This window comes from Stylophora pistillata, chromosome 2, assembly GCF_964205215.1.
Source record: "Stylophora pistillata chromosome 2, jaStyPist1.2, whole genome shotgun sequence".
Classification (NCBI taxonomy): domain Eukaryota; kingdom Metazoa; phylum Cnidaria; class Anthozoa; order Scleractinia; family Pocilloporidae; genus Stylophora; species Stylophora pistillata.
Window position 1 is genome coordinate 20,539,516 of NC_142520.1, and position 26,402 is coordinate 20,565,917.

At 37.9% G+C, this 26,402-nt stretch overlaps 1 protein-coding gene and 1 pseudogene across 1 annotated transcript; one reads left to right on the plus strand and one right to left on the minus strand.

Annotated features, from left to right (window-relative positions):
* Nucleotides 1-5,608: 5,608 nt before the first annotated feature.
* Nucleotides 5,609-25,565, minus strand: LOC148737683 (leucine-rich repeat and transmembrane domain-containing protein 2-like). The gene is made up of 5 exons (XM_088750016.1): nucleotides 25,393-25,565; nucleotides 16,868-16,933; nucleotides 16,061-16,120; nucleotides 15,072-15,192; nucleotides 5,609-6,203 (listed from the first exon to the last, which is right to left on the minus strand). Exons 2-5 carry the CDS (start codon nucleotides 16,911-16,913, stop codon nucleotides 6,128-6,130), a joined length of 303 nt encoding a protein of 100 aa, XP_088606142.1. The 5' UTR covers nucleotides 16,914-16,933; nucleotides 25,393-25,565; the 3' UTR covers nucleotides 5,609-6,127.
* On the plus strand, nucleotides 9,045-10,244 carry LOC148737684 (uncharacterized; annotated as a pseudogene).
* Nucleotides 25,566-26,402: the final 837 nt, after the last annotated feature.

Consider the following 26,402-nt stretch of genomic DNA (forward strand, 5'->3'; position numbering starts at 1 on the left):
GGTCCATATTCGCTAATGGATATGGACTGGGGGTCCAAATTCAACTTCAAAATTATGAAATGTGGGGGAACATTAATAGTTATTGTTTTTTAAAAGAGCATTTGGAGTAGCTTTGCAAATGTTCCTAACTTTCTCAATTTATTTAATTCCATTTTTAAATGACCTTCACAAGTTTTCTATGAGAACGTTAAGTTTGTAGGGATGAAGTTTTCCCTGAACCAATACATTTCCTAGTTTAAGTGTTGATACAGCTTTTTTGTGATGTATAACCTAAGCTGATTGTCTTTTACTTGAGAAAAACGGGTAATCAGTAATGAGTAATCACAAAGGAAAGTTAAAATGTGAGAGAGAAATTGAAGATATGTAGACAATAAATGGCACGGGGTGTTAAACCAGATGAAGGAGAGAGATATATACCTAAGGGATATGGAGAGTTGAGAGAGGTCAAAAGGTTGCATTTTACTTACACCTCACCTCCCTCCACCCCTCCCCCTCAATTTTCCAACCTAAATGCTTCTGTTTGTAGCTGATAGATTGTTGCCCTGATCTTCTGGTATTCTCACATATGCGACATTCATTAGACGCGTTCCTTGAACAAATATAAAAGTCAGCGACAAAGTCCAGAAAATAAAGTACACTTGAAAAAGTTGTATTATTTTCTCAGGTACTGATATGAGATGCTAAAATATGCAAGTTATCAGACTCGGCTACCCAGTCTAAGAACTCATATTTTCTTTTTGGTTTGACATCTAAAGGACCCGGATAGGATAGAAAGCTGTGGCCTGGGACAAAACTAATTGAGGCACACTCGGTTTTTTTGTTTTGCTTTCTTTTTCTTTTTCGTCTAGTTCTGAAAAATCTTGATTCTTTACAGATGTTTTTTCTCCCACTCTCATTACCCGTTGTGGTAGTTCATTATCTCTTGGTAATATAAAGAGACTTTACATTACACACTGTCGCGTACTGCAATCCTCTTATTGAGCTAGGAAGCGCTGACTAGACGATAAGGGGTGGGTAAATTAACAAGGAATGTCTGGAGTTGGGAAATGTCGGAATAGTCGCATAAAATGTATCAATAGATGGTTGAAGATTTCAAAAATCCTGTTCATCTCTTCAGGCACATATTCACATGCTACGTTCAGCCCTATATTGCAAGGTATAAACAGGAAATACGACCTGCATATTGTGCTTGAAATTAAAGAATTTTATCGAAGGTTGTATAAGCAAACTTTGCATATTGTAGTAAAGTCCAGTCTTTGTGGTTTTGATCTCTCAAGGGTGGATGAGTTTAATTATTCGTACGTCCATATCCTATTCTATCCTTTTATTTTTTTTACTACTCGTTTTATACAACTTTCTTTATATTTACACCTAAGGTTATATACATATACAAAACCTCAGCAAACCTATTTCTGGTTCAATACTGCACACCTTCTTTATGCATTAAATATTCCTACTGCTCCACACAAAATAAAACCTCTTTTACCTAAAAGGCTGTGAAAACATTATATTACGCACATTCTACTCTGATACGGAGAAGAAAGATCTTTTGGCTCAGGTCCCGCAGATTCTTATTTCGCTAACCAGGAGTGTCCTCTTAAGCGCGTGGAATGAGTTGACAGACAGTTGTCAACTTTTAGGCATAACTCGTTTAGATTGGGCACGAGAGGTTTAGCCAACTGAAAGATATGTGACTTAAAATCGGAGAAGAACACTCCTCAGTTAGTATTTTAGCATTTTGATGAAGTTAGGGGAGGGACAGGCATTAAGCTCTACCGCTCTATCTCAGCGAGATAACAGGAAATTTTCCATATTAACACAACAGCAGCTCGATCTGGAACTTCCCTTGATGCTTGAATTTCATGGTTAAAGCGAACGAGTAACTATGTCTTGCAAAAAAGGAAAATCGATAATACTTTTAAAAATGATTAAAATAATTTATTTAACATTTCCGGATCCGTTAACCGTAACGGAAAGAAATTCACCATTATCCGTAAAACAAGTCAAATGCTTTAGCTGCTAGCCGCAATAGCCATCACCCCATCGTGACCCTCAGAGGTGAATCTGTGGACTCTCCATCATTCGATTTTGCTCATCTTACCTTTTTGTCTGTTTATACATCAATCCATGAATAGGCCATTGGTCAATCTTTTTTTAATGTTCAGCTAAAGGATTTCAATGCCGTAATGAGTTTATCAACACTGTGTTCGTGCTTTCCCAGAAAAGCAAAAAAAACCCAGTCGTTCACCACTAATATTCCGAAATAGTGAAAGACTGAGAAATTCAACGTTTTCCGATATCTGAAAACGTACGGAAAACTCACTGCTCATCCTCAGTAAAACTCAAGAAAAACACGAATTTCATCGCAAGTTGTCCAGCTCCAGGAAAATACCAATGAATAGCCCGTTCACATGAACGTTTTTCTACAGTTTTCCCGTGCGCACGAACGCTGCATTTTCCAAGTGTTTTCCCACACAATAACGAACGGCGAATCCCATAAAAACAGGATATTTTTCAATTTTTTTCCTGCTCCACGAAAACGCTATTGTATAGCTTGTTTTCCTAAACAATTTACCATAGTTCTCCCGAGTGCGCGATCGCTGCATTTTTTAAGCGTTTTCCCGCAGAATTACTAACCGAAAATGCCATGAAAACATGATGTTTGTCGATTGTTTTCCTGCTTCATTAAAACGCTAGTGTATAGCTTGTTTTCCTGAACGTTATTTTACTGAATTCTCCCGAGCGTGCGAACGCTGCATTTGTCGAGCGTTTTCCCGCAGAATACTCGATGATGTGTCAGCAAGCGCTGGATACAAAAAGTTAAAAGCCCTCAACTTTTTCAAAGAAGGTTAGAACAAGGATCTTCAACTTTTCCAAAAAGGCAGCTATGCATTTGTTAAAGCAGAGGTTCTGGCCTCTATGAAATCCCAGAAATACAAGTCTGTTTTGGCTTTTGATCGAACGAACAACTATATAGTAAAGGCAGCTTGCAAGTGTCCTGTGGGGTGAGAACTAGTAAGAATTTTTTTTATGATTTCAGGATAAAACTTGCCATTTGAGAGCCTCAAATACCTCGTCTATAATGGATGGGTTATTATCTTTCCAAAAGTACAGTAGTATTATTAGCTTTTCTTGCCTTTAAATGGTGCAAGTTTGACTTGGCCCAAAGAATATGTCTTTTCAGAACTTAGGTTGCTGTATTTCGATGTCTTCTTCACAAGATAATCCATAGAGTTGGACAAACGTAAAGGCGGGTAGTTCTCTCACGTCTTTGCTCCACACGCAATTATTGGCTTCCCTGATGATTACTTTATAAGTAACATCAGTTGTATAGGATGTAGAAGGCACAGAATCGTTGTTTGTATCACTCAAAGGACCGGCTTTAGATCGTTCGACAAGAACGAAGCAACGCAGGACAAGTTCTTCTTTTTTTTCACTTGTTGGCTCGCCAAAACTCCTCAAGATCACCTTCAGCTCTTCTACTTTGAGTTTTCTTAAATCGTTCGTAGCTTAGAAATGATTTAGATTGCTACGATTATCGCTTGAAGTCATGTGTGAAGTTCTAAACAACAGTTTGCTTGGAAAACTACACGAAGCACGCAGTGTTAGCCTCAATCTGACGACTCTGCCAGCCGTGAGGGAGACTGCGACCGAACTGTGGCGGGAATTCGAAAATGGAGTATTGCGAACGGTAAATGCCATAAAAAAATTAAGCTCGTCTATTGCTTTCCTGGTCCACGAAAATGCTAGTGATATCTTGTGTTCCTGAACGTCTTTCTATAGTTTTCCCGTGCGCGGCCGCTGCATTTTCCAAGCGTATTCCCAGAGAATTACTAATAGCATAAAAAACATGATCTTCGTGGATTTTTTCCTGCTTCATGAAAATGCTAGTGTATAGCAAGTTCAACCGAAAGTTTTTCTCTAATTTTCCCGAGCACGCGAACGATGCTGTACTCACAGAATTACTAATGACCGTAATTAAGCAATGAAGCCGTGTTTTTCGACTTTTGTTTTCCTGCTCTATGGAAACACTTCTGAACACCTTGCATTCTTTTCCTATAGTTTTTTTTTCCTAAGCACAAGAGCGCTTCATTTTCCAAGCGTTTTACCGTAGAATTACTAATCGCTAACGTCAAGAAAACACGATGTTTTTCAACTGTTTTCTTGCTCAAGGGAAACCCTAGCGAATTGTACGCCTTTTTTTCGATCTCAGAGTAGATCTGAAATCTCCACGGATTTAAACCCCCGGTCGAAATTCGCCAGCGGATTTTGACACCCCTTCGCAGATTTGGACCGCCTACCGAACTTTCCATTAAGCGTCATTTATATCATTTAGCCCTAACCCCATACCCCAACCCTAACCCTAAAATCCTAAACCCTAGACCCTAATCCTAACCCTAAACCCTAGACCTTAATCTTCAGCGCTTTCGCTCAGGTATGTAAGGGATGATGTTTTCACTCAGTTTTGTTGGGGGTCCAAATCCGCTTAGAGGGCGGATTTGGACCGGGGGATCCACAGAATATTGACTATAATTGGGTCATTTCCGCCAGGCAGTTGGGTCACTTGCATTTATTGGGTCATTTTCGCTAATGGCCACATGTCAGGCTCTGCTGTTTAAGAAAGTAAATGTCATTTGAAATGACTGGGTCATCTGAAACAGTTAGGTCATTGGACCCACTTTGGTCCTTTGAGGCAATTCAGTCATTTGAGGCAGTTGGATCATTCGAGGCAGTTGGCTTTAAATGACTGACTTGGTCATTAGAGGCAGTTGGGTCACTAAAAATAAAGAAACAAAACGCCATTTACAATAGTAAATGGCTTTTTCTTTACTATCTTATTGAATATAAATTATTTTTTTATTTGACAGAAAATGAAATTATTTCCTAAAGACAGAGTTCTCAATCGTATGTAGATCGGGAGTCGAAATAGAATCCAGTGCAGGTGGAGTGTTCATGGAGATGACCGATGTACTTGTATTTTGGTTTAAAGCCTGCCTTTGTTCAACTTCCTTCTAAGAATGGCTGCTTCAAGATACAACTCCTACTTTTTAGAGCAAACAGCATCTCAGTAAGCTATACCACTAGTACCCGAGGTTAATATTTGCATCACATCCAAGACAGCTTTAGTGAGAGCTTCGAACTAAGGCTTCTTGTCCCTCTTTGCTTCATAGAATATTCAGGAAATGATTTTTTTTTTGTTGAAAATATTTACTCTCTATGATCTTTTCGGATGCTCATTACCATACAGAACAACGAGTAAAAATAACGATGTGAGCTCTGTTCGTTTGACCCGACCCTGTTTTGAACTATTGCAAGATATCCATATAATGTCGCCTTAACGTCTAAGTTTAAGCGAGAAAGCTTTCTTTTAATGAAGCATTATGCGGTATTTCTCTGGCTTATTGGAAACTTATCGCAGAAAAACTTGTGAAGGGCGAAATTTACCAGTGCAGTTGACTTGGTAAAGAGACTAATCAGGAAAGAGGGGAGTGGTCTAAAGGAAATGTTTTCCCAGCATTCTTCTCTTTACAACTGTTTTCTTTGATAATGTATGTAACAAACAGCAAATTTTCCTGGTCAAATGCATTTTTTATAGAGAATGTCCTAATCCAAGGGTTAATCAAGCTTTATTGGGATGTAGAAACCACACTCTTAAACGCCTGTTTTTTTTCTGGCAAAGAGGGTCAGTTTGGCAAGAAAGTTTTTTAATGTAGGAAAGAAATGAAAGTTACATAGGTGATGACTAACACCCGATGTTGAATTGAAGTGGCTAGAGGTGGGGACAAAGGAAAGGCAAAATTTGTACCTTGCAACTGTTTTCATTTGGAGCTAGTGTATCGCTGCTGTGATCTGCTGCTATTCTTAACAATACGAGTTGGATTCGAAGCATTCATTACATTTGTATTTTAGAATATCCAAAATATTCCTGGATGTTCCGTTGTTTGCATGGGTAGAGAGTCATATTGGCGCATTTCACGCACCCCTCCCCCTTCCTCAATTTTTCGGAAATCATTACAATTATTGCTTTTGTTTGTAGCTGATAAATTGTTGCCCTGATCTCCCAGTATTCTCACAAATGCGATATGCATTAGACGCGTTCCTTGCACAAATATAAAAGACTCCAAACTTACAGCCACTGCAGCTGGGTATTGTTACTGAAAATGTCTGATGGTAATTTCTTCAACTTGTTGTTATACAAGTTCCTACCAAAAATAAATTAAATGTAGGATCAATTGCATGGTTTTCGACAACAAAATTCAGAAGTAAAGTATGCTTGAAAAAGTTGTATTTTTTTTTAACCTACTGTCATAAGGGACTAAAGTATGCACGTTATCAAACTAATGTTGTCCAAGAAGTCTTGTTTTCTTTTTGGTTTGACATCTAAAGTCCCCGGAGAGGATAAAAAAAAACTATAATCTGGGAATAAACTAAATGAGGCACACTGGGTATGAGGCGCCAAAGTGGACAAAAATATGAGGCGCCAAAATGGACTAAACTGCCGTTTAGCAATTTTTCTTTCCAATTACATAAATATGTTCTAAACTCAAGATTTTTGTCCTCAGTTCACGTATTAGATGCTAACTTAGTGAAATATTTATACTCTTTTTCGCATTTATTTTCTAAACTCTTCAGGACAGGTTAGGTTAAGTTTTAACCAAGTTTTCACAAGCGAAGGGAGTTGGTCGTGATCAGTCAAGTGTGACGAGACAGTGTTTGTTGAATTTGGCGGAGGCCGTGAGCATTTTCAAGTTTATCGAAGTTAGCGGAGGCCGTGAGTATTTTCGAGTTTATCGAAGTTGGTGGAGGCAGCGAGTATTTCTCAATGGTAGTCTGGAAATTCTGGAATCCTGAATTCCACCGGAATTCCGCCGGAATCCTGCCGGAATTTTTCAACGCCTGTTTTCTTATTTAAAACGGCTCCGATGGTTTTCCGAAGAGTGTATGAACTTCAAAAATACTCAGATGATTAACCCGAAGATTATTCCATAGTTTCCGAAGCTACCCGGAGATCTCTGATATTTTGAAGGATCGTTTTTTCAATTCTTCTTTCTTCTTTTTTCAAGATTTTTCGGAAGAGTGTACGAGCTCCGAATGTGTACTCCGAGGATTAACCGATGAATATCTGAGGGTCTCCGAAGTTACCCGGATATCCTCGAAGAACAATTGAACCCCCAGCTTAATCTTTTTTTATCTATTTTTTTAATTTCATCTTTTGTTTATCTTTCATTGTTAACTTATCTATTTTAACGGCCGTGAAACTAAATAATAAACAGCAAATCATTCGTCAAATTATAGGTTAACATGGTCAGCGTCCCTATAATCGAGATCTCGATCATTCATTACAAGGGTACAAAGAAAATATAACAATGCCTAAGTTAGTCTGCCATTTATTCAATTTCAATTCCGGGAAAGCACTGCCTAACGAAAGTGATGAGCTCTTCCGTTAGAGACAGCCCTTCCTCAGTCCTCCTCAACAGACCTTGCAGGTTTTCTGTCGGACTATCGACCGACTATCGACCGACTGTCGACCGACTGTCGACCGACATGTTTGTCGCCATGTCTGTCGCCATGTCGGCCGACACTACCTATAGTAACATTGATCCTTCCAGCTTACCTTTTCGAAGAGCGTACAAGCTCCGGATATGGAAAAAGGATATAGAATATAGACATAGATATAAGAATATAGACATAGGAAAAGGAACTTGCCCAGAATCCCTACATTATAGGGCAAGGGCCAAAATAAGAGCGGACGAGGATTTCAAAAAAGAGATCAAAAAACAAATCCGTAACAACGCGGAGCAAGAAACAGTAAAGGCGATCATGTGCTTCCATCAACATGAAATCGGTGGTTTTAAGACCGAAATAACGAAAAGAAAACGAGCCAAAACGGCCGGAACACTGAACACTAAGAATTGCAGTACGATCGAATCAGCGAGCGTGGCGCAAGCTGAAAGCAATCAAGACAATGTAACGATCGAGACAGTCAAAAACGTAGCTGTTAATCTACAGGAAGAAATCGCTTAGTTGGGCACTATGATGAAAAGATTAGAGACAGTGGAGAACAAAGAATTTGAAAAGTACACACGTGTATTCTGACTCCCAATACAAACATGGGCCAAAAAACGAATTCCAAAAAGGCAAGCGGCTAGCGACTAACAAGCGCAGGGAGCGCAGAGAAGTCAGACGCCAAACACGTTCAATTATCAAAATAGAGGCGAACAAAACGCACATAAAAAACCTCTCAAATAAAGAACTTACAAACGACCAGATTAATTTAATGGCAAAAGGGCTTAAATTCATTCCAACACTCGTTCCAAAACAAAAACAGAACAGCCAACAACTATTGCGTGACTTTTATCAGTTCGCAAGGAAAATGCATCTGATTTACATATTCCGAGAGGAGGACAAAAAAGCCCATCCCTACCACGTCAAATTTGCATGGCTACCACCAATACAAAAATCAGTCGCCCTTCAAAGCTATTTAGAAGAGGTTAAAAGTGACCTTTCAGAAATAGAAATAACAAAGTCAAAATATAATTTGCTTCCGGTCGAACGCAAGGCGCTCAGGGCCTTGCAACGCGACTCTGAGTTAAACCTCAAAAGGGCCGACAAAGGGGCAACAACCGTAGTCATGAACAAACGCGACAAAATTTTTAGAAGGCCAAACTCTACTAGATAACAAAGATAACTTCAGGCCTCTTGCATCACCCATGGTTAAAGAGACGGACCATAAGGTCAGACAAATTATGGCAGATCTATACAACGGTAATCATATAGACGTAATGACTATAAAATGGCTTTGTCAAACCCCAAATCCGCCTCGAATTCCAGAATTCTACACCCTAACAAAAATACACAAACCTTCCCCGGTCAGCAGACCGATAGTGTCAGGGTGTGATGGTCCTACAGAGAAACGGTCATCATTTGTCGACAAACTCCTTCAGGCGATAGCACAAAAACAAAAGTCGTATCTTAAGGATACTACAGACTTTGTCAATTTCATAGAAAATAGGAAAGTCCCGGAGAGAGTAATACTTGTTTCAATGGACGTTACGAGCTTATATACAAATATATCACAAGAAGAAGGAATAGACACTGTATGCAGAGAATGCGAAGTATTCTACAGAAACGGAACTCCTATCCCTACACAACGACTAAAACTAGTGCCTAGGCTAATTCTCCAAGAAAATTCTTTCCAGCTTAATGGAAAGCACTTCCTTTAAACACATGGTACGGCCATGGGCACGAAAATGGCAGTCGCCTTTTCCAATATTTTCATGAACAAGGTAGAGACAGAAATCCTTGACAAAAGCCTTTTGAAACCGTTTGTTTGGAAACGTTATACATAGACGACATCTTCTCGCTAAGGAGTACAAACAAAGTAACAATAGAGCGTTTCATCGAAAGAGCAAACAATCATCATCCAACAATAAAATTTACGCCTGAAATTTCCGATAAGGAAACAACGTTCCTGGACACCTACCTCAACAAAAGCGAACATCAATCCTTGATATGCGTACTCATTTTAAACAAACTGAGACATTTCAGTATACACATTATAGTTCCTGTCACCCACAAGGAGTTAAAAAAGGCTTCATAAAAGGGGAGACTTCTCAGAACTAACTCCTCTCAAACAATACTCGATCAGAAAATTGCAAATTTCAAAGGGCATTTGCTAAAGAGAGGCTACCCAGAGGACCTCATTGACACAACCCTCTCAGAGTTGTATTTCAAAAACAAGAGACTAGCTCTTCAACAGAAACAGAAGACGAGCCAATGAATCTTGCCTTTTGTTACATAATACCAACCATCAGGGCCAAACCTAAAGTAAATTCTCATGAGAAACTGGCATTTAATAGAAACACAATCACAACTGAGCGCACTATAAAAAATCCGGCCCTCGTATCTTACAAAAGAGGACGGTCGCTCAAAGACATACTCGTGAGGGCCAAACTTTGAATAGGCTGTTCTAAACACGCGCTGGGGGAGTCGTGTAGGCCTGTCGACCCCATTTTACATTGATACATATTTGGGTAGGCTGTGTTGGAAACTAGTAGTTACAATTGTGATTGCGTTACGCGGAAATACCATATTCGTCGATTTTGGTTCAAATTGCAACGAACGTGATCAGAAAGAGTGACGTAGCGGATATATTTGTCAGTTTTAGAAGTCACTCCCATAATTAGATAAGACATGTTAACTTTATTGTTCTCTGCGATGGACATGACCTTGACCCTTGCTTGGTCATGTCATTAGTGGCTAACTACCAATCAGATTGTTTAATTAAAATCAAGTATCAAAAAGGCGTTCTCTCCGTTTAGCTGTCAGAGTGGCTCTTTGCACACCCGTTGTAACAGAGTGAATACCTGCAAAGAATAAAACAGTTAAACTCAGTGGACTCTGCAGATTGAGATCAGATCGTTAGGGTTAGATCCACAGTAAACGAGGCAAAGGTTTACGAAAGCTGGAATACGAACAAATGAATCGTTCTCAAGGTTGAAAGTGTCCTCCTAAAACGTGCTTTCGCGCTACTAGAACTCGGGGTGAAAAATCAAGCCTTCAAAAACTCAGGGCTCTCCGGGTAACCATCGAGTCCGGAAACCATCCGGAAACCATCGAATAATATCCGGGTAGCCTCGGAGACCTTCGGATAGTTGTCGGTTAATCCTCGGAGTACACATTTGGCGCTCGTACACTCTTCCAAAAAGACTTGAAAAAAGAAAAAAGAGGAATTATTCACTCCTTTATTAGTAGCCGAATAGCCTACTGTAATAGTCTATTATACGGTGTATCCAAGTGCCATATTGACAAATTGCAGAGAGTTCAAAACGCAGCCGCCAGACTTGTTGTTATGCAGGGCAAATTTTGCCACATTACACTGGTGCTCCATCAGCTGCATTTGCTTCCTGTCTCATTTCGTATTAATTTTAAGGTTCTACTTTTAACTTTCAAAACCATTCGTAAATCCGCACCGTCCTATATCAATGATCTTTCAAAATGAAGCCTTTAAATTCAATATATGGACTGCGTTCTAATGACGGAATATTACTGTCTTACCCGAATTTAAAAATTTTAAAAAGCCTATGCGACCGTGCTTTCGTTGCTTCGGCGCCGAAACTCTGGAATGATTAACCTTCGGAAATTAGAATGGCTAAGTCTGTCGACACTTTTAAAAAACTCTTAAAGACGCATTTTTTTGGTAAGGGTTTTCATTCTTAGTTAGCTCAGCTTTTGATATTTTATACTACACATGATGTAACTGGTATCTGTTACAAAGCATTGTTGTAGTGATGTAATTAGTATTTATTTTATGCATTGTTGTAATGATGTAATTAGTATTTATTCCATGCATTGTTGTAATTCACAGTTGATCATCCCGTCATGGAAACTGCGCTATATAAATTCACAATTTTATTTATTTATTAATTTTAATTGAAAAAAACAAGCCTTCAAAAATTCAGGGCTCTCTAGGTAACTTCGGAAACCATCGAATAATCTTCGGGTTAATCATCTAAGTATTTTCGGAGCTCATATACTCTTCGGAAAATCATCGGAGTTGTTTTGAATTCCCATGACAGGACGGAAAATGCGTGTACTGTAAGTACCTTCCGTTGTCCTCATACAAAGCCTTACAAAAGTTTTGTAAGGCTTTGTATGGGGCGACGGGAGGTACTTAGAGTGCACGCATTTTCCGTCCTGTCATTAAAAAAAAAAAAAAAAAAAACAGGCGTTGAAAAATTCCGGCGGAACTAATTCCGGATTTTCCAGACTACCTTTCACAAGTTTATTGAAGTTGGCGGAGGCCGTGTGTATTTTCAAGTTGATCGAAGTTGGCGGAGGCCTTGAAAGTTTACTAAGTAAGGGGCTAGTGAAAAGTTTATCAAGTGAAAACTACGTTCATTTTGAAATAAATCTTGTTGCTGTTCCGATAACCCTGCGTACTATTTTGACTGCAAATCACCTTTCACTCAAACCTCGAACTCGTAACAGATTCCAAATTCCTCTCTTCGTCTTCTAAGAGTTCTCTCGTGATCAGAAATTCCCAGTAATTTAGAAATGCTAGCCCAGCGAAGGTGACCTTTTTCGCCACTGCTGCTCACTGGACATTGGCATTCACAAGAACAGGCACTCTCTGTATTTAAACCTTTGAGTCTCGTACAAAGATGATGTGTTCGTATATCGTCTAAAATACTCGTCTGGCCAACAACTGATATATTTGCAGCGCTATTAGTGGGTACACTCTGATGAAGATCGCCAAACGTTGTACAGATCTCGGTCATTCGATCAACAGCGTTTTCTAAGTCGTCCAGGTTTGTATTCTGGGTCTCCCATTGTTGACTGAAGCTAGCAATTTGACCGAGAACTGCTTGAGTATTTTCTAAGAATATCTCTAGCTATCTCTATGTCGCCTCTTCCTCGACGGTATAAAGGCATATCGTAGCTTTTCTGGATAGTCTTCAATTCATAGCTTGAAAATTAGCGCAAAAAGGGGGAAAAGTCAATTACATCGGCGTCCGTGACTCCCTTGCCCAAAACCGCTTTGTGTAGCATAAATTTGCATGTTAATTAGAAGCGTGTTTGAATTACTACGAAACAATTTAACTGAGAATAATTCGCATACTAATTACAACGTAGTTTTTGCAATTACCATGTATTTTCTGAATGAGAATAGGATAATTTATCATTCTTATGAGCAAAGTTTTTTTCAAACTTGGCATGAAAAGAACATTATTAGAATACTTTATTTTTTAAAATAGAATGTAATAAGAACATTAGAACATCTAAAACACATTTCAATTAGAATAATTTTTCTGTACTTGTAACGCATTTTCTTTGCAATTAGAATGCAACTGAAGAGTTAAGAAAATAAATGCGAAAAAGAGCATAAATATTTCGCTAAGTTAGTATCTAATATGTAAGCTGAGGACAAAAATCTTGAGTTTAGAACATATTTATGTAATTGGAAAGAAAAATTGCTAAACAGAATTTTTGTCCATTTCGGCGCCTCATACACTGTTTTTTTTTATTAATTTATTTATATAAACATATATTTTTAGATATATTCTTTTGAAATGCTTTTTCTTCCTCCTCTCATCACCCATCATCCTAATAGTACAATCTCTTGGTAATATAATGAGCTTTACATTATACATTGTCATGTACTATGGCTTTCGTAAAAAGCCGGGGGACACTAACAAGATGATAAGGGTTGGGTAAATTAACAAGAAATGTTGGAATAATCACATAAAATGTCTTTATCTTTATATATTGTTCAAGATTAAAGAAACCTGTTCCTTTGTGCAGGCACATATTCACATGCTACGTTCAGGCCTATATATTAGGTAGTGACAGGAAATACAATCTGTATGATATTTTGCTTGAAAGAATTAGTCGAAAATTGTATAAGGCAGGCTTTGCATATTTTATCTTACCGCCGCGAAAGGGACGCGAAGTACTTTATTCCAAAGGGTTATTATTCAGACTTAAACTTAACAACATAACAAGAAGTTAATATTTTCTGAGAGATAAAAGGATCATCTGCTAGCATACAAAAATTAAAAGCGGTATTGCATCGCGTTGTAGCGTACGAAGTTGCCGAAGCTGCCTAATTTTTCACTGCTTTTAGGGCGGGACAACAACAGCCATTTGGGCGTATTTTGGACTTTTCGATTATTCGGACGAAAAAAAGTACGATAAAACTTTTTTATATAATCTTCGAAAAAGGTTCATCAAATGGGTCATTTAGAAAATATAAAACGAGTTACGAAATTTTGCATCTGTCGGTGGATTCTCGATATTTATGGTCAGTGGCTCTTAAGGTTTCTATTCTCTGCTAGGATCAGGACTTTAATTTAGTCTCCAAACCTCATCTTTGAAGTCCTCTGTTTGCTACCGCACAGCAAAGTATTAATTTGTGACTGTGTACAACACCTTAAAATGAACTTGAAAGTAGAAAAATTGACCAGTATACTTCTTCAGTTGGTATGTAACTCGCTCACTCGGAACGAGAAATGAAAGTCAGATTATTTAAACCAAAGTTTTATCGATGACTTCTTCTGCTATGTTCAAAATGTCAACAGCCTGTCGATGAGCTGAAACTCAAACTCACTTAAAGACTCGTTTCTTAGATTTCAAAATTGTTGTATTTCGTGTAAATACTCAGGTACGGCTGTGTAAATTTCTTAGAGTTGTATTTTTATTCAGCTCCGGTTTTAAAGCGATGCACATTCATTTGATTTAAGCCGTTTTAGCCGTCGGAAGGATCTTTGAATTCGTTTTGGTATTAAAAAAGAAGAAGTGAAAAAAAATGAAAAATTAAGATACGACAGCATTATGGAAAAAAATGTAGACTCTTATCAATCATTCTGGATGAATGGTTAGTTAGAGCCAACGAGGCGTGTACCGTGACATGTCAAAAACGCGCTTATGGGAAAAATGGTTTTGATAAAAAAATACCAGACAAATTTCAACATAAATACATTCAGTTACCCTTTTCATAAACGATAGTTTATGGAAATATTACACCTTTTCAAATCAAAAGTTAAGACTACAATCAAATATGAAGTCACTGTCTCTTGCAAGATAATGTACAGGCCGCAGGGATTTGTTCGTGATAAGTGCACCGTTTGTTCCCTTTGTTTATCAAAAGATATACTTGTAATTCCTAAACTTCCAACCAAAACAAATTGTTGACGTCAAATTAGATACGTAATTTTGATTAAAAATCCAATGTATTACAAAATATTTTGAAAATTTTATCAAAAGCTTATTGACCATTTTGTAATCGTCTACCCCAGATAGCCAAACGACCTGAGTTAGACCTAGCAGTCCATGTTATTTTAACAAAGTTTTATGCGTCAAGAAAGATGTCTAATCGCAGCTTTACCCACTGGCAACCTTCGTTTCAACTCGAGTGTTCATTATGATTAGATCTCTCTAGATAGCACTATTGAAAGGTGCCTTAGTCTCCATCCTATTGACAATCAATCACATGTTTACGAGCCTATATTTTCTATTCACATATTTTGAGGGATATTCATTAACAGCAATTGATCCTCTTTTCTACTCACAGCTTGCCTGTGGTGACTGGAATCTTCCATGAGAACGACACTAATTCTTTTCCAGAGCAATCCACATGCTGCAGGTTTTCTCGTCCCCCCCAAGGACGGCACTTACAAGGGCCTGGGCAGTCTAAAGATTAGAAATTTGGAAATATAGGCCCCTGAAATGCACATTATGATGATGATGATGATGATGGTGGTGATGATGATGATGATTATTATTACTCTTATTGGGATTTTAAAAGTTGGAATATGTTGCAGCAAATTTTGCATCGCAAAGGGAAATTAGCTTGCTTGAGCAAGAACATTGCAATTTTAGGAAAATAGTCTACGAAGCAAGACGAACACCACTGATATTTAAATCATCGAAAACAGAAAACAACAAACAAACAAACAAAAAAGCAAGCGGATAACTCGTGATAGAGAATAACGGCAAAAATGCATGAAATGAAGAACATGAACTCGAAAGGCTACATTTTAACCCTTCAAATCCCAAGATCAGATCGCTAATTCTCCCCTCTAGCTGCTACACATTTCCTTGTAAATTGGCGACGAGAATTTGGCGTTAGATCAAAGTAACAACTCCTTCCTGATTAGTTTGAGTATTCTCATGACCTGTTTGCTGGATAATGTATGGATATCATAGGGAGAAGTTACTTGTTAATCAATTCTGGTAGCTAAAGGATTAAATTTCCGAAATCCTTCAAACGTGTTTAAACTTAAAAACTAGCAATACAGAGAGTGAAGTCACTTTGGTCTTTAGCGTACCGCGTTTATCTAAACCATTCAAAGCAAAATAAAGCAAAACAAGACGAACCGAGAAAAAACGGATCGAAATGAAAAAAGAGGATTGCGACTGAACGAAATACGTAGCAAATATTTTAAATGTAAACAGACGCGGGACAAAAGGAAAATTACCAGCCGACACAAAATATACGATATGCAAAATAAAACCGAAAAACAAAGCACGTAATATGAGACTAATTAAAAAAACCTACCTGGAGAATTGCCATGGACCCCGTCCCGTCCTTGTGTTCGTTGAGGATGTTTCAACAAAACTGCAACAAGTCAATTATATGTTATAGAAAAATGACCACGTTAGACCTGATCTGATCACTACTCCACAAATCAGAACTTACTGCATCGAATGTATATTCCTCAGCGGAGCAAGAGGAGCATATCTCCCGCCGATCGCGATTTTATTTATTCGGAGTACTTAGAGGATGTGGCCTTATTTAATTTTCATATAGAGTTAATCCTAAAATTGAACAATTTCATTGACCAAAAAATGATAAAATGGAAGGTAATTCTAAAGTTAGTTGCCCTTTTAAAGTATCTAGGTCTGTCTGGGCTGGAGTCTCCTATTCTAACCTTAAAATCCTTGACTGATTTAAGTCTCAAATACGTCATCCCATACCATGTAATTGTTGAGCACTCGAATGAGTCAGTGAAAAAACGCTGGTCATGATGACAATTAAACAACAGACCATTTTGTTTCATTTTCAATCGCTCTATGCTCGATTGAATCACCCCAATTTTCATGCCACCTCACCCCCTTTCTTTCCTCTGTTCGTTCCTTCTCACCCCGAGCAAAGGTGGTTGTGTGAGGCAAGAAAGAGGCTTTATCTGGCCTCCCCCGTCTCCTTTCCCCTCCCTAGCTGAATGTCACACATATTATCTCCATTCCCTTCCCTCCTCTACGCAACCCACGTGGCCCCTCTCCCAACCCGCCAACAACAAATTTTAATGTTCCTCCTAATAAGTAACCGCTTTAAACAACAGTTGTGTAAAGCTGCATTGCTTACAGAAAACGAGGATGAAACTCCACTTAGTCATATAAGGTACCATCATGATGTGTTTCAGTTTGTTTGCTGTGGAAGTAAAGTTAGGGAATTTTATATTTTTTTTCTCCGGTTTTAAAACAGAGAATTTTTTGTTTGAGTCGCTTAAAATTTTTTATACACGAGCTTTTGAGAAAATTTCTTGCGATGTTAATGCATTTGTCTCTGTCCTCCTATAAATCATTTACATTTTTTCCATCGGAGCCGAAAACTAGAAGCCAAATGAAAGTCAAGAGATGCACTTGTTTTTTGAGCTGGAAAGTTGACTTTTGAAAGTGGTCATTATTTCTCTTTGCTAATAACTAACATATTTGTTTGTCTTTGTTTACTTAAGCATTAATTTATTCTATCATTTGAGTTAAGCAATCCAAAGTTTTGCGAGGACTGTGTTAGTTGCCTCAATACTTGTGATAATGAGAGAATAATGGATGAGGTTTATTGGGGGTCTGGCCCTAATTAGTGCTAGACCTCTCGCAGATCTCTCGCCCGCTCACGAAGCTCAAGGCCTGATACTTTCCCGAGGGCAAAGCGCTGATAATGAGGGCTTACTCGCAAGCTACGTACGTTACTCGTGTTGAGCAAATAACGTCAAAACGTATGTGCTTTATAGAAATGAATCGACTTTTGCTAAAGCACCAAAATAAACTAAATAAATAATACCCAGTTATGACTAGAGTTTTGGCCTGTTGTAAAAATCAATCATACACAGCTAAAGATAATCATGTCCTCTTAAAGCAAAAATTGCATCCTTACAACAGGTTAAAATGTAAGGAATGGCTGCCTCTTTGATTACCTATGTTCACATCTGTAAGAAATTTAACATTTTTAGGTTTTTCAACATATTTAACTTAAGACCGAAATTTTGGGTAGTTTTAAACTTCCGAATAATTTTTGACTGGCGCCTTTTCAATTTTAATTACTTATGTACCGGCCACGAATTTTGTAGGACACTTAAAGTGCTACTGAAACGAAATTTTCGTATCTGAAAATTTTGCTCTAACCTGTAGTTTTGAATATGCTGATCATCATGAGATAATTTGCTTTGGCCAAAAAGAGGCGAAAGATATCTTTTTTAACCGTTCAAATCAAAAGTTTTCCACAAAACCATGTCCGGGCTCTGGTACCGAGCAAAATGGATTGATGACGTCACTGGTTGTGTTCACTCCGATAGCGTGGTTTATTTCACTCACGGTTTGTTTGTATTCGTGGGCGAAGGAGATGGCAGATATTGAAGTTTTGTCAAGTGAATCTTCTTCTGAACGAAGCGAAGTTGTCTCCAGTAGCGAAGAGGAAGATGGTGCCGTAAAATGAGGTTGACATGCCTACACGACTCCCCAGCGTGTGTTTAGAGTAGCCTATTCAAAGTTTAGCCCTCGCGAGTATGTATTCGAGCGACCGCCCTCTTTTGTAAGATACGAGCGGCGGATTTTTGTATAGTTCGCTCAGTAGTGGTTGTGTTTCTATTAAATGCCAGTTTTTCATGAGAATTTGCTTTATGTGTGGCACTGAGTACGCACATCAGGGATTGCGTCTTTTTCGAATCGTTCGCCTTTGTAGATGTATAGCTATTTTTTTGACTGTCTCGATCGTTAAGTTGTCTTGATTGCTTTTAGCTTGCGCCACGCGCGCTGATTCGATCGTACTACAGTTCTTAGTGTTCAGTGTTCCAGCCGTTTTGGCTCGTTTTGTTTTGTTTTCTTTATTTCGGTATTTAAACGACCGATTTCACGGTCATAGAAGCACATGATCGCCTTTACTGTTTCTTGCTCCGCGTTGTTAAGGATTTGCTTTATCTCATTTTTGAAATCCTCGTCTGCTCTTATTTTGGCCCTTGCCCTATATTGTAGGGATTCTGGGCATGTTCTGCTAGGCATTTGGTACAGAGGGATTTGTTCGTTATCCTCAGACTTGCCGGGTAGATCATCTTCAGTGGCGGTGTCGTATGAGGCTTCCATGTTTTCTTCATTCTCTGAATGGCATTGCTTTGGCCCGGGGTGTTTAGTAGCCTATCTGCCGTTATAATGTCTTTCGAAATTTTCTGTAGATGGTCAGGCAAGACCGCGGTTTCGATCCTAATCTTGTGGATCTCGTCAGTTGCCGATTAACTAAATAGACTGGTAGAGATTCGTTCTCGGTATCAGTCGGGAATTTTGCTCCCTATCTAGGCGAACCTCTCGCAGATAGCCAAGATGCCGATATGGCCGCCAATGAAGAAGACGAGGATGGCATTTTGCCCGAAATCCTCTTTTTCGGCTTCCCAACATGCAAGCCACACTCCATGCTTTTACCCTTCTTTCACAGAAGTACACAACCAGTGACGTCACATGGCTGTTTTGGCCGCGCCAAGATGGCCGCCAATTCTGATCCCAGCTGGTCAACTTCCAATGGTTGAAAATGTACTTTCCGCTCTGCGTTGGCCCAAAAAAAGTACACAGCGTTTGCAAATAACGTTCAAAGTCTATTATATTGCAAAAATCTCGGATATGAAAATTACGTTTCAGTAGCACTATAAATGTAATAACTCAAGATCGACTTTGTTTATTAATTATGATATTTTAATAACCAAGATATTCAAGTTTAGCGCGAAATCTTGGGTTGGTCTTAATTCCCGAAGAAACTGACGTTTGTGTCTTGCTTATAAATTGCTGCTTAAGGATGTCCAATATTCAAATTAGCCTTAATTATCTTGAATTTATAACGAAACTCACTATCAATATGCCACCGAAAAATTGAAAAAAATTACACAGGAGGACTCTAAAAGAATATTAAGGAACAACTACTTTTGCTCAAAGAAAAAAAAGTGTTTGCACGTATATTCTCTTCTGTCATGTGACTGACTTTTTCTCCTCTGTGCTGTTCTTGCTTTTTCGTTTCAATTCTGAAAATGTTGATTTTTCTCGTTTGCGAAGCGCAACATTAAAATGTTTAAAGTGTTAAACTATCGTATGTATATGAACAAGACCATTTTTTTTGGAAAAAAGCCTGACCCAAAACTAGAAAAAAAATAACATAAGATTAAACAAAACAAAATGAGATCCATTTTCGACACAATTGTTTTCATGAATAGTCATTGAGTGGTGAACGATGCAAAAATATAAAATGCAATGATTAGTGATTCTTTCATTGTCTTCTTTTCTGCAAAGCATGTGGCTATCAAGCTTATTATATGTTTTTTTGTTTTGTTTTTGTTTTTGAAATTAATCGAGCCTGGGGAAAGAGACTTGTCGTCGACAAAAAGAGTAGGAATGAAAAGTACACCTCTTACTTACCGAAAAAAAAGGGGTAAAATATTTATTATACATGTATCTCTGAGTTCAAACAGAGGGAGAAGATTTCAAGTCACACAACCTTTCAAACTTTTTTATTCCTGCCCTGTTATCATCTCACTTTCAAATTCAAGTTTCAAAAACAAGCTGATGATTTATATTTCTTCGAGAAATTTACGCTTTGGATGTAAAATACTATTTCCAAATAGAAACCCATTGTGCTGATTATGCCAATTTAGATTCGATGATCAGAAACCTGATCCATATGTGTTTGTCCAATAATTTCGACACTTTAGGGAGGGGATTCTTGTTGTTGATTCTCGTCAGTGGTTTGCTAATTTGAATGCAGCAGTATTTATGGAGAGAAACTAGATTTCGATCAGAAGCGTTAAGTTTCACTCATCTCAGGTTCTTTGATATGAAAACCACGGAGAAATACATAATAAAGTAGACTGTTCTGTGATTTTATAGAAACTGAAGTAACAAGACGGATCTAATAACAGATTATGCGTTTCGAGGCTGAAATAGTAAAGAATAAATATTGTATTAAGCTTTGTTGGAATGCAGAACAAACAGGTATTCATCAACAGCATCAACATCTCTAGCAGCAATAAAGCTATACGCCTCTTGACTTCCGGTATGATTATGCGCGTTTCGAATTCGGTTTTTTTTTTTATTTTTCCGGGCAGTATTTTTAGGCAGACATTAACTACGACCTCAAGTCTATAAATAACCTGTGGTAGCTGATGTTTCGTCATCAAAGTGGTTCACACGCAACCTAAAAAACGCTTGTACTTAATTTTCATCCTTTGCAAAAAGTAACTCAGAAACTTAAAACGTATAGTATTAGTTTACATTTGAACTAATCCATGGAACTTTTTTTTATTTAATAATATTGAATAATATTTGTATCTAATAATACTTAATAGCGTTTTATTCCATCAGTTCCGTCATGAATGGCAGGCATATTCTAATGTATCAAGCATTAAATATTTATACCATAATATCATAGGTGACAAATTACTCCTTAATTTTGGCGCGAAATTTAAGCGTTAATTTTTAATTTCACATGTGAAATTATATAATTGCGATGGTAACATCTCTTGTTTCTCGATCAGAGCCAAGAGGACTTCGAGATCTAAGACGGTGACCCTTAAAGAAGTTACGAAATTAAAAGAAGCGGCCGAAAATTTAAATACGCGAAAGAGCACAATTAACTTGGTGCGAGTTTTTGAGAAGTGGTGTGACGAAAATAGCCTTAATAAAAACCTGGAAATGATTCTTCCCGAGCAGTTGGATAAAGTACACGAACGATTTTACGACTCCATGTGTAAACAAGACGGAACCGATTACGAACCTGGGTCCCTGAAAGTGATGCAAGCAGCACTTGACCGCCATTTGAAAGAAAAAAGGTTGTTCTTTTTCAATTATAAAGGACAGAGAATTTTTCAGAATTTTTTTTTTTCTTGAGCATTTCGACTTGCGTGGCTGCCAAGAGCATTATACAATGAATGTGGAGGATTTCAAACTCAATGAATAAGACAACGGCAACGAGTTTGTAACCTTCGCAGAAAGCCCGAAAAAAACACGGCAAGGAAGTTTACGAGTTCAGCTCAGATCTGTACTACCCAAAATTTTCGCAACTGGTGAATCACGATGTCCGGTGGCTCTTTTTAAGAGTTACCTGTCCAAGAGGCGTAAAAGAGAGAAGCATTGATAGTGTTCTCTCTGATTGATGAACAGTACTGATGATTTCAACGTTAATTTACTCCCAGTTTACAAGTAGGTAGGGTAACCCTAGTGCTAGGGTTACCCTGGCAGGAGGGTTACCCTAACGCTCCCACATTTCTTCTTTTTTTCATCGACGTGTTTACAAGGCAGCTAGGGTTACCCTAGTATTAAGGTTACCATAGCACTAGGTTACCCTAGTACTTTGGTAACCTTAGCTGAGCGCTAGGGTTACCCTAGCGCCAGGGTAACCCTAGCTGCCTTGTAATGCTCTGCTGGGGATAACTCGCCTACCCGAGACAACTTTTTACTTTTTTCCAGACCCTTTGAACATTGATAACGATGTGTGCGGTTACCAAACATAGGTAAATTGTCCTGGGTGGTAGGGTAACCCTACCTGTGAAATTTTGCTTGTAAACCCGGGCTATCTTTGACCCGCCTGCTAGGGTAACTCTAGCACAAGGGTTACCCTCCTTGCTTGTAAACAGAGCCTTATAGAATCGGTTTTGGTCGACTCTTTAGCTCCCCATGTCCATTGTTCCGGAATATCCCAGAATGTTCCATATTGTATCCTGTTAAGTGCTTTATTCATACTTAGTTTTACATATAGAATATGATGAAAAAAGCTAGAATGTTGTTCGTTTTCGGCAGATCCCTTCTTGGAAATGTCCTAATACTTGAAGAAATGTAGATAAGTTGATCAATGTACATTACCTAAGGCTGGGAAGCCTGTCTTGAATTAAATACGAAATACATGGCCATCACGCCAACAAAATATTGAAAATATCATTCTGGAAAATTCTAGAAGAATTGTCTGGTATGACCATTTTTGTTCAAATAACAGCAGATGTTTGCACATATTTTCTCTTTTATGAGCTGACTGACTCATATTCCTTTTATACTTGTTTTTCAATCGAATTCTAAAAATTTGGATATATCAACAAAGTTGAAATGGTAAATTGGCGACCGTAACGATTACAAAAGGTGACGTTTCGAGCATTAGCCCTTCGTCGGAGCGAATAGGGGAATTGTGGGTTGTGTGTGCTTTTAAAGGTAGAAAATGGAGCTACGTTATTGGTGGGAACATGGCAATGAGAAAAACACAAATAAATTAGTGGAATGAAAAGCGTTCGTTGATCCCTGTGGGATTTAGACTGCCGGTTTGAAAGATGAGCTTTTGTTCAAGAGTTTTACGGCTTTCCGTGCTACCTAAGTGTAAGGAAAGACCGCAGATTGCCATATCTTGCTTAGAATGATTAGGTAAATTAAAATGTCTAGCGACTGGTTTCGATGTGTCCTTGTCATTCTTTTCCATGTCTCGAAGGTGTTCTCGGAATCGATCACTTAGTCTTCTGTCTCTTTCGCCGATGTATATCTTTTTGCAATAAGTGCAAGTTATGCAATAGATTACATTGGCGGAGGTGCACGTGAAGTGATCGGTGATCTTAATGGATCGTTTAGGTCCCGATATTTTATGAGTGTTGTGAATGAAAGACCGCATTTTGCATCGTGCACAAGCGCATTTAAAAGTGCCTGGTTGGTCATTAGTCTGAAAAGAACTTCTGACCAAAAAACTGCCTATGTTTTTGTCGCGTTTGAATGAAACGAGCGGAGGCTGCGAAAAGATAGTGCTGGTCTCTGGATCGTTTTGAAGTAATTTAAAGTTTTTAAGAATGATTGATTTAACCGAGTGGTTGTGAGGGTGAAACGTGAGAGTGAATGGAATGCGGTCGGAATCTTCCTTATGCGACGTTTGTAGTACTGAATGTCGATCAATAAGTTGGGCGCGGTGGTAACCCGCTTGAACGACAGAAACAGGGTAACCACGTTTATCGAAAAACTGGTACATTGTCTCTGATTTGTGGTGGAAATCAGAGTCATCACTACATAAACGACGAAGTCTAAGAAACTGAGAAAAAGGAATGGAATTCTTAACGTGAGATAGACGCGAAGACGAACATAACAAGTAATTATGCGAGTCTATAGGTTTGTAATACACACTAGTGCATAAACCGTTACCTTCAATTGAAACTTTGATGTCTTAAAAAGGATAAAGAATTGTCAGGAATTTCCCAGGTATATTTCAGGGCCGGGTGAAAAGAATTGACCGCGGTTATGAATTGAGTGAGCTCCTGTCTGGTAGAGGAGGTAGCGCCGATACAGTCGTTAATGTAGCGACCGTAGAGTTCAGGTTTGGACCCGTTGTAATGGCTGAAAAATTGATGTTCGACAAAACCTATAAAAAGATTGGCATAGTTAGGTCCCATTTTGGTGCCCATGGCTACACCATTGATTTGTTTGAAGAAGTTGTTTCCGAATGAAAAACAATTGAGTGTGAGCACTAGTTCGGCTAAGCGTAGTAGTGTTTCAGAGTTAGGTTCCTTATCAGTACGTTGATCAAAAAAATGTTTAAGGGCCAGAAGGCCTTCGCCTTTAGGAATGACAGTGTAAAGAGACGTAATATCCATGGTGAAAAGAAGTTTGCTTTGGCCAATTCTGAGAATGTTTGATGTTTTGGAAATAAATATAAAAGATTTAATCTTCTGTTCTGTTAGATCCAACGCGTCAATCGGGACCAAAATCCTTCCCTTTCAGCACGATGCTTTCAAAAATGTATTATTGAATCTGGTTTCTTCCAATATACCTTCTTCCCTGAAAAAGTATTGGTATTGTTGAATATAATTATTGTAGAGTTTTAAAATGAACGCTTATAAAGTACAAGAATCTATTATGATCTGGTAACTACTGTGTATTCCTCGCTAATCAGCACATGGTCAATACAAGTTTTTTTGTTCTTAGCTTCTTTTCTTTTAATTGATCTTGAAGAAAAAAATGCAAACGTTGCCAATAAAATGAGAAATGAGATATTAATATTTAGTGCTACTCTAGATATTGAAAGACTGTTTAGCATTTAGAATTGAAATTCAAATTAAATTTGAAAACATTTTTTTCAAGCTGTCAAGTATATTTATAAAGGAGAGAATGTAATTACAAACGAACTGCTTCTCAGTTTCCGCCTGGCGTTTTGTGCCTTTTGAGCAGGAAATATAGTGTTGCATTTAGGATGTTTGGAAAATTTCAACAAATCCAGTCGTCCACAAACTGACCTCTTGTTTCTGCTACAGTTGTCATTTGACTTTCAAATTCTTAGAAACTAACCGCCAAATTCTCCTTTTTATTTTCTTTTGTAGTTATGTTTTTGAATGCAAAACACCAATACAAAGAATAGGCTCTCACTTAGAATTTTTCCTGAGTATTACGATCTTATAACTAAATCCCCATGCGCATTTGGACATTTTAACGAGTTGATTGTTGTGCTTGTTTCTCGTCAGTAATTTACGCATCATTGTGGTAATGTTCGCGAAGAAAAATTAAATTTTGATCAGTTTTACAGAAGTGCCATGTTGCACTCATTTCGTTATCCTTTGTTCTAAAACTAAGTCGCAGCAAATACATTGTAGAGTTAAATAAAACGGATCGTATAACAAACTATACCTTTCAGAGATAGAGGGTGTAGAATAAATATTCGGTTAGAATACAAAACAGACACAACATCATCAACAGGATCGACATCTGTAGCGGCAATGAAGTTATTTTGCGATACACAGAACGAATAAAATATTTTTACCGCATGAGGGAAAAAATGTTTAACTACAAAGGGAAGAAGGGAAAGCAGCAAAGCTACTACATTAAGTACCTGAAAATTGATGGTCCCTTTTCACTTTTACACTTTGCCCGATCGAATTTATCCCCGTAAGCAGCAGAAAATTAATCCACAGAAAAGTTAAGGTTTTTACATCTGTTTTTTAATTACAGTTTTTAGGAATAAATTCAAAGTTAAGACAAGAATTTCCTTCACGTAATTTGTTAAAGACATGCGTCTAACAAACATAGAAAAGAGAATTTACTTTAGTTTCGAAGGAAGCGCTGATGACTGCACGGAAAAATAACTGGAATGACTGGACAAGTGCAAATTAAGACTTTTTGACCCAAATTGATCCCTAAAGACCATACTAAAAGATGGCCATTATTCAGTAACCGAAATTTTAATTTTTTCGCACCAGTACTCAATTTATAAACACAGATTATCCCATCATTGACGCACACATTTTCCACATCAAATATTTCTGTATCATTAAGCTGTTTTTATTTTTTTAAAACAGATCTCAAACCTGGAAATAAAAGATATTTTCCTATGGTTGAAAATATTTTTTCTACCTCCGTCACCCCTTCGATAAAACAAAAAAATTAAACCAACGGCGGATTGAGTTTGAATAATTATCATTACCATTATCATTTACATCACTACCCCTATGTTATGAACTGCAGCGTACCATGTATTCTAAAATGCTTTAAAAATGGCCACATTGGGTGCAAAGCGTAACCTATGTTGATTTATAGGAATTTAACGCTAAAAAATTTGATGTCTTAATTAACTCTTGGTTAGCTAGAATCATCTTAAAAAAAAGAAAAAGAAAAAACTCTCCTCAGTCAAACTTTTACGT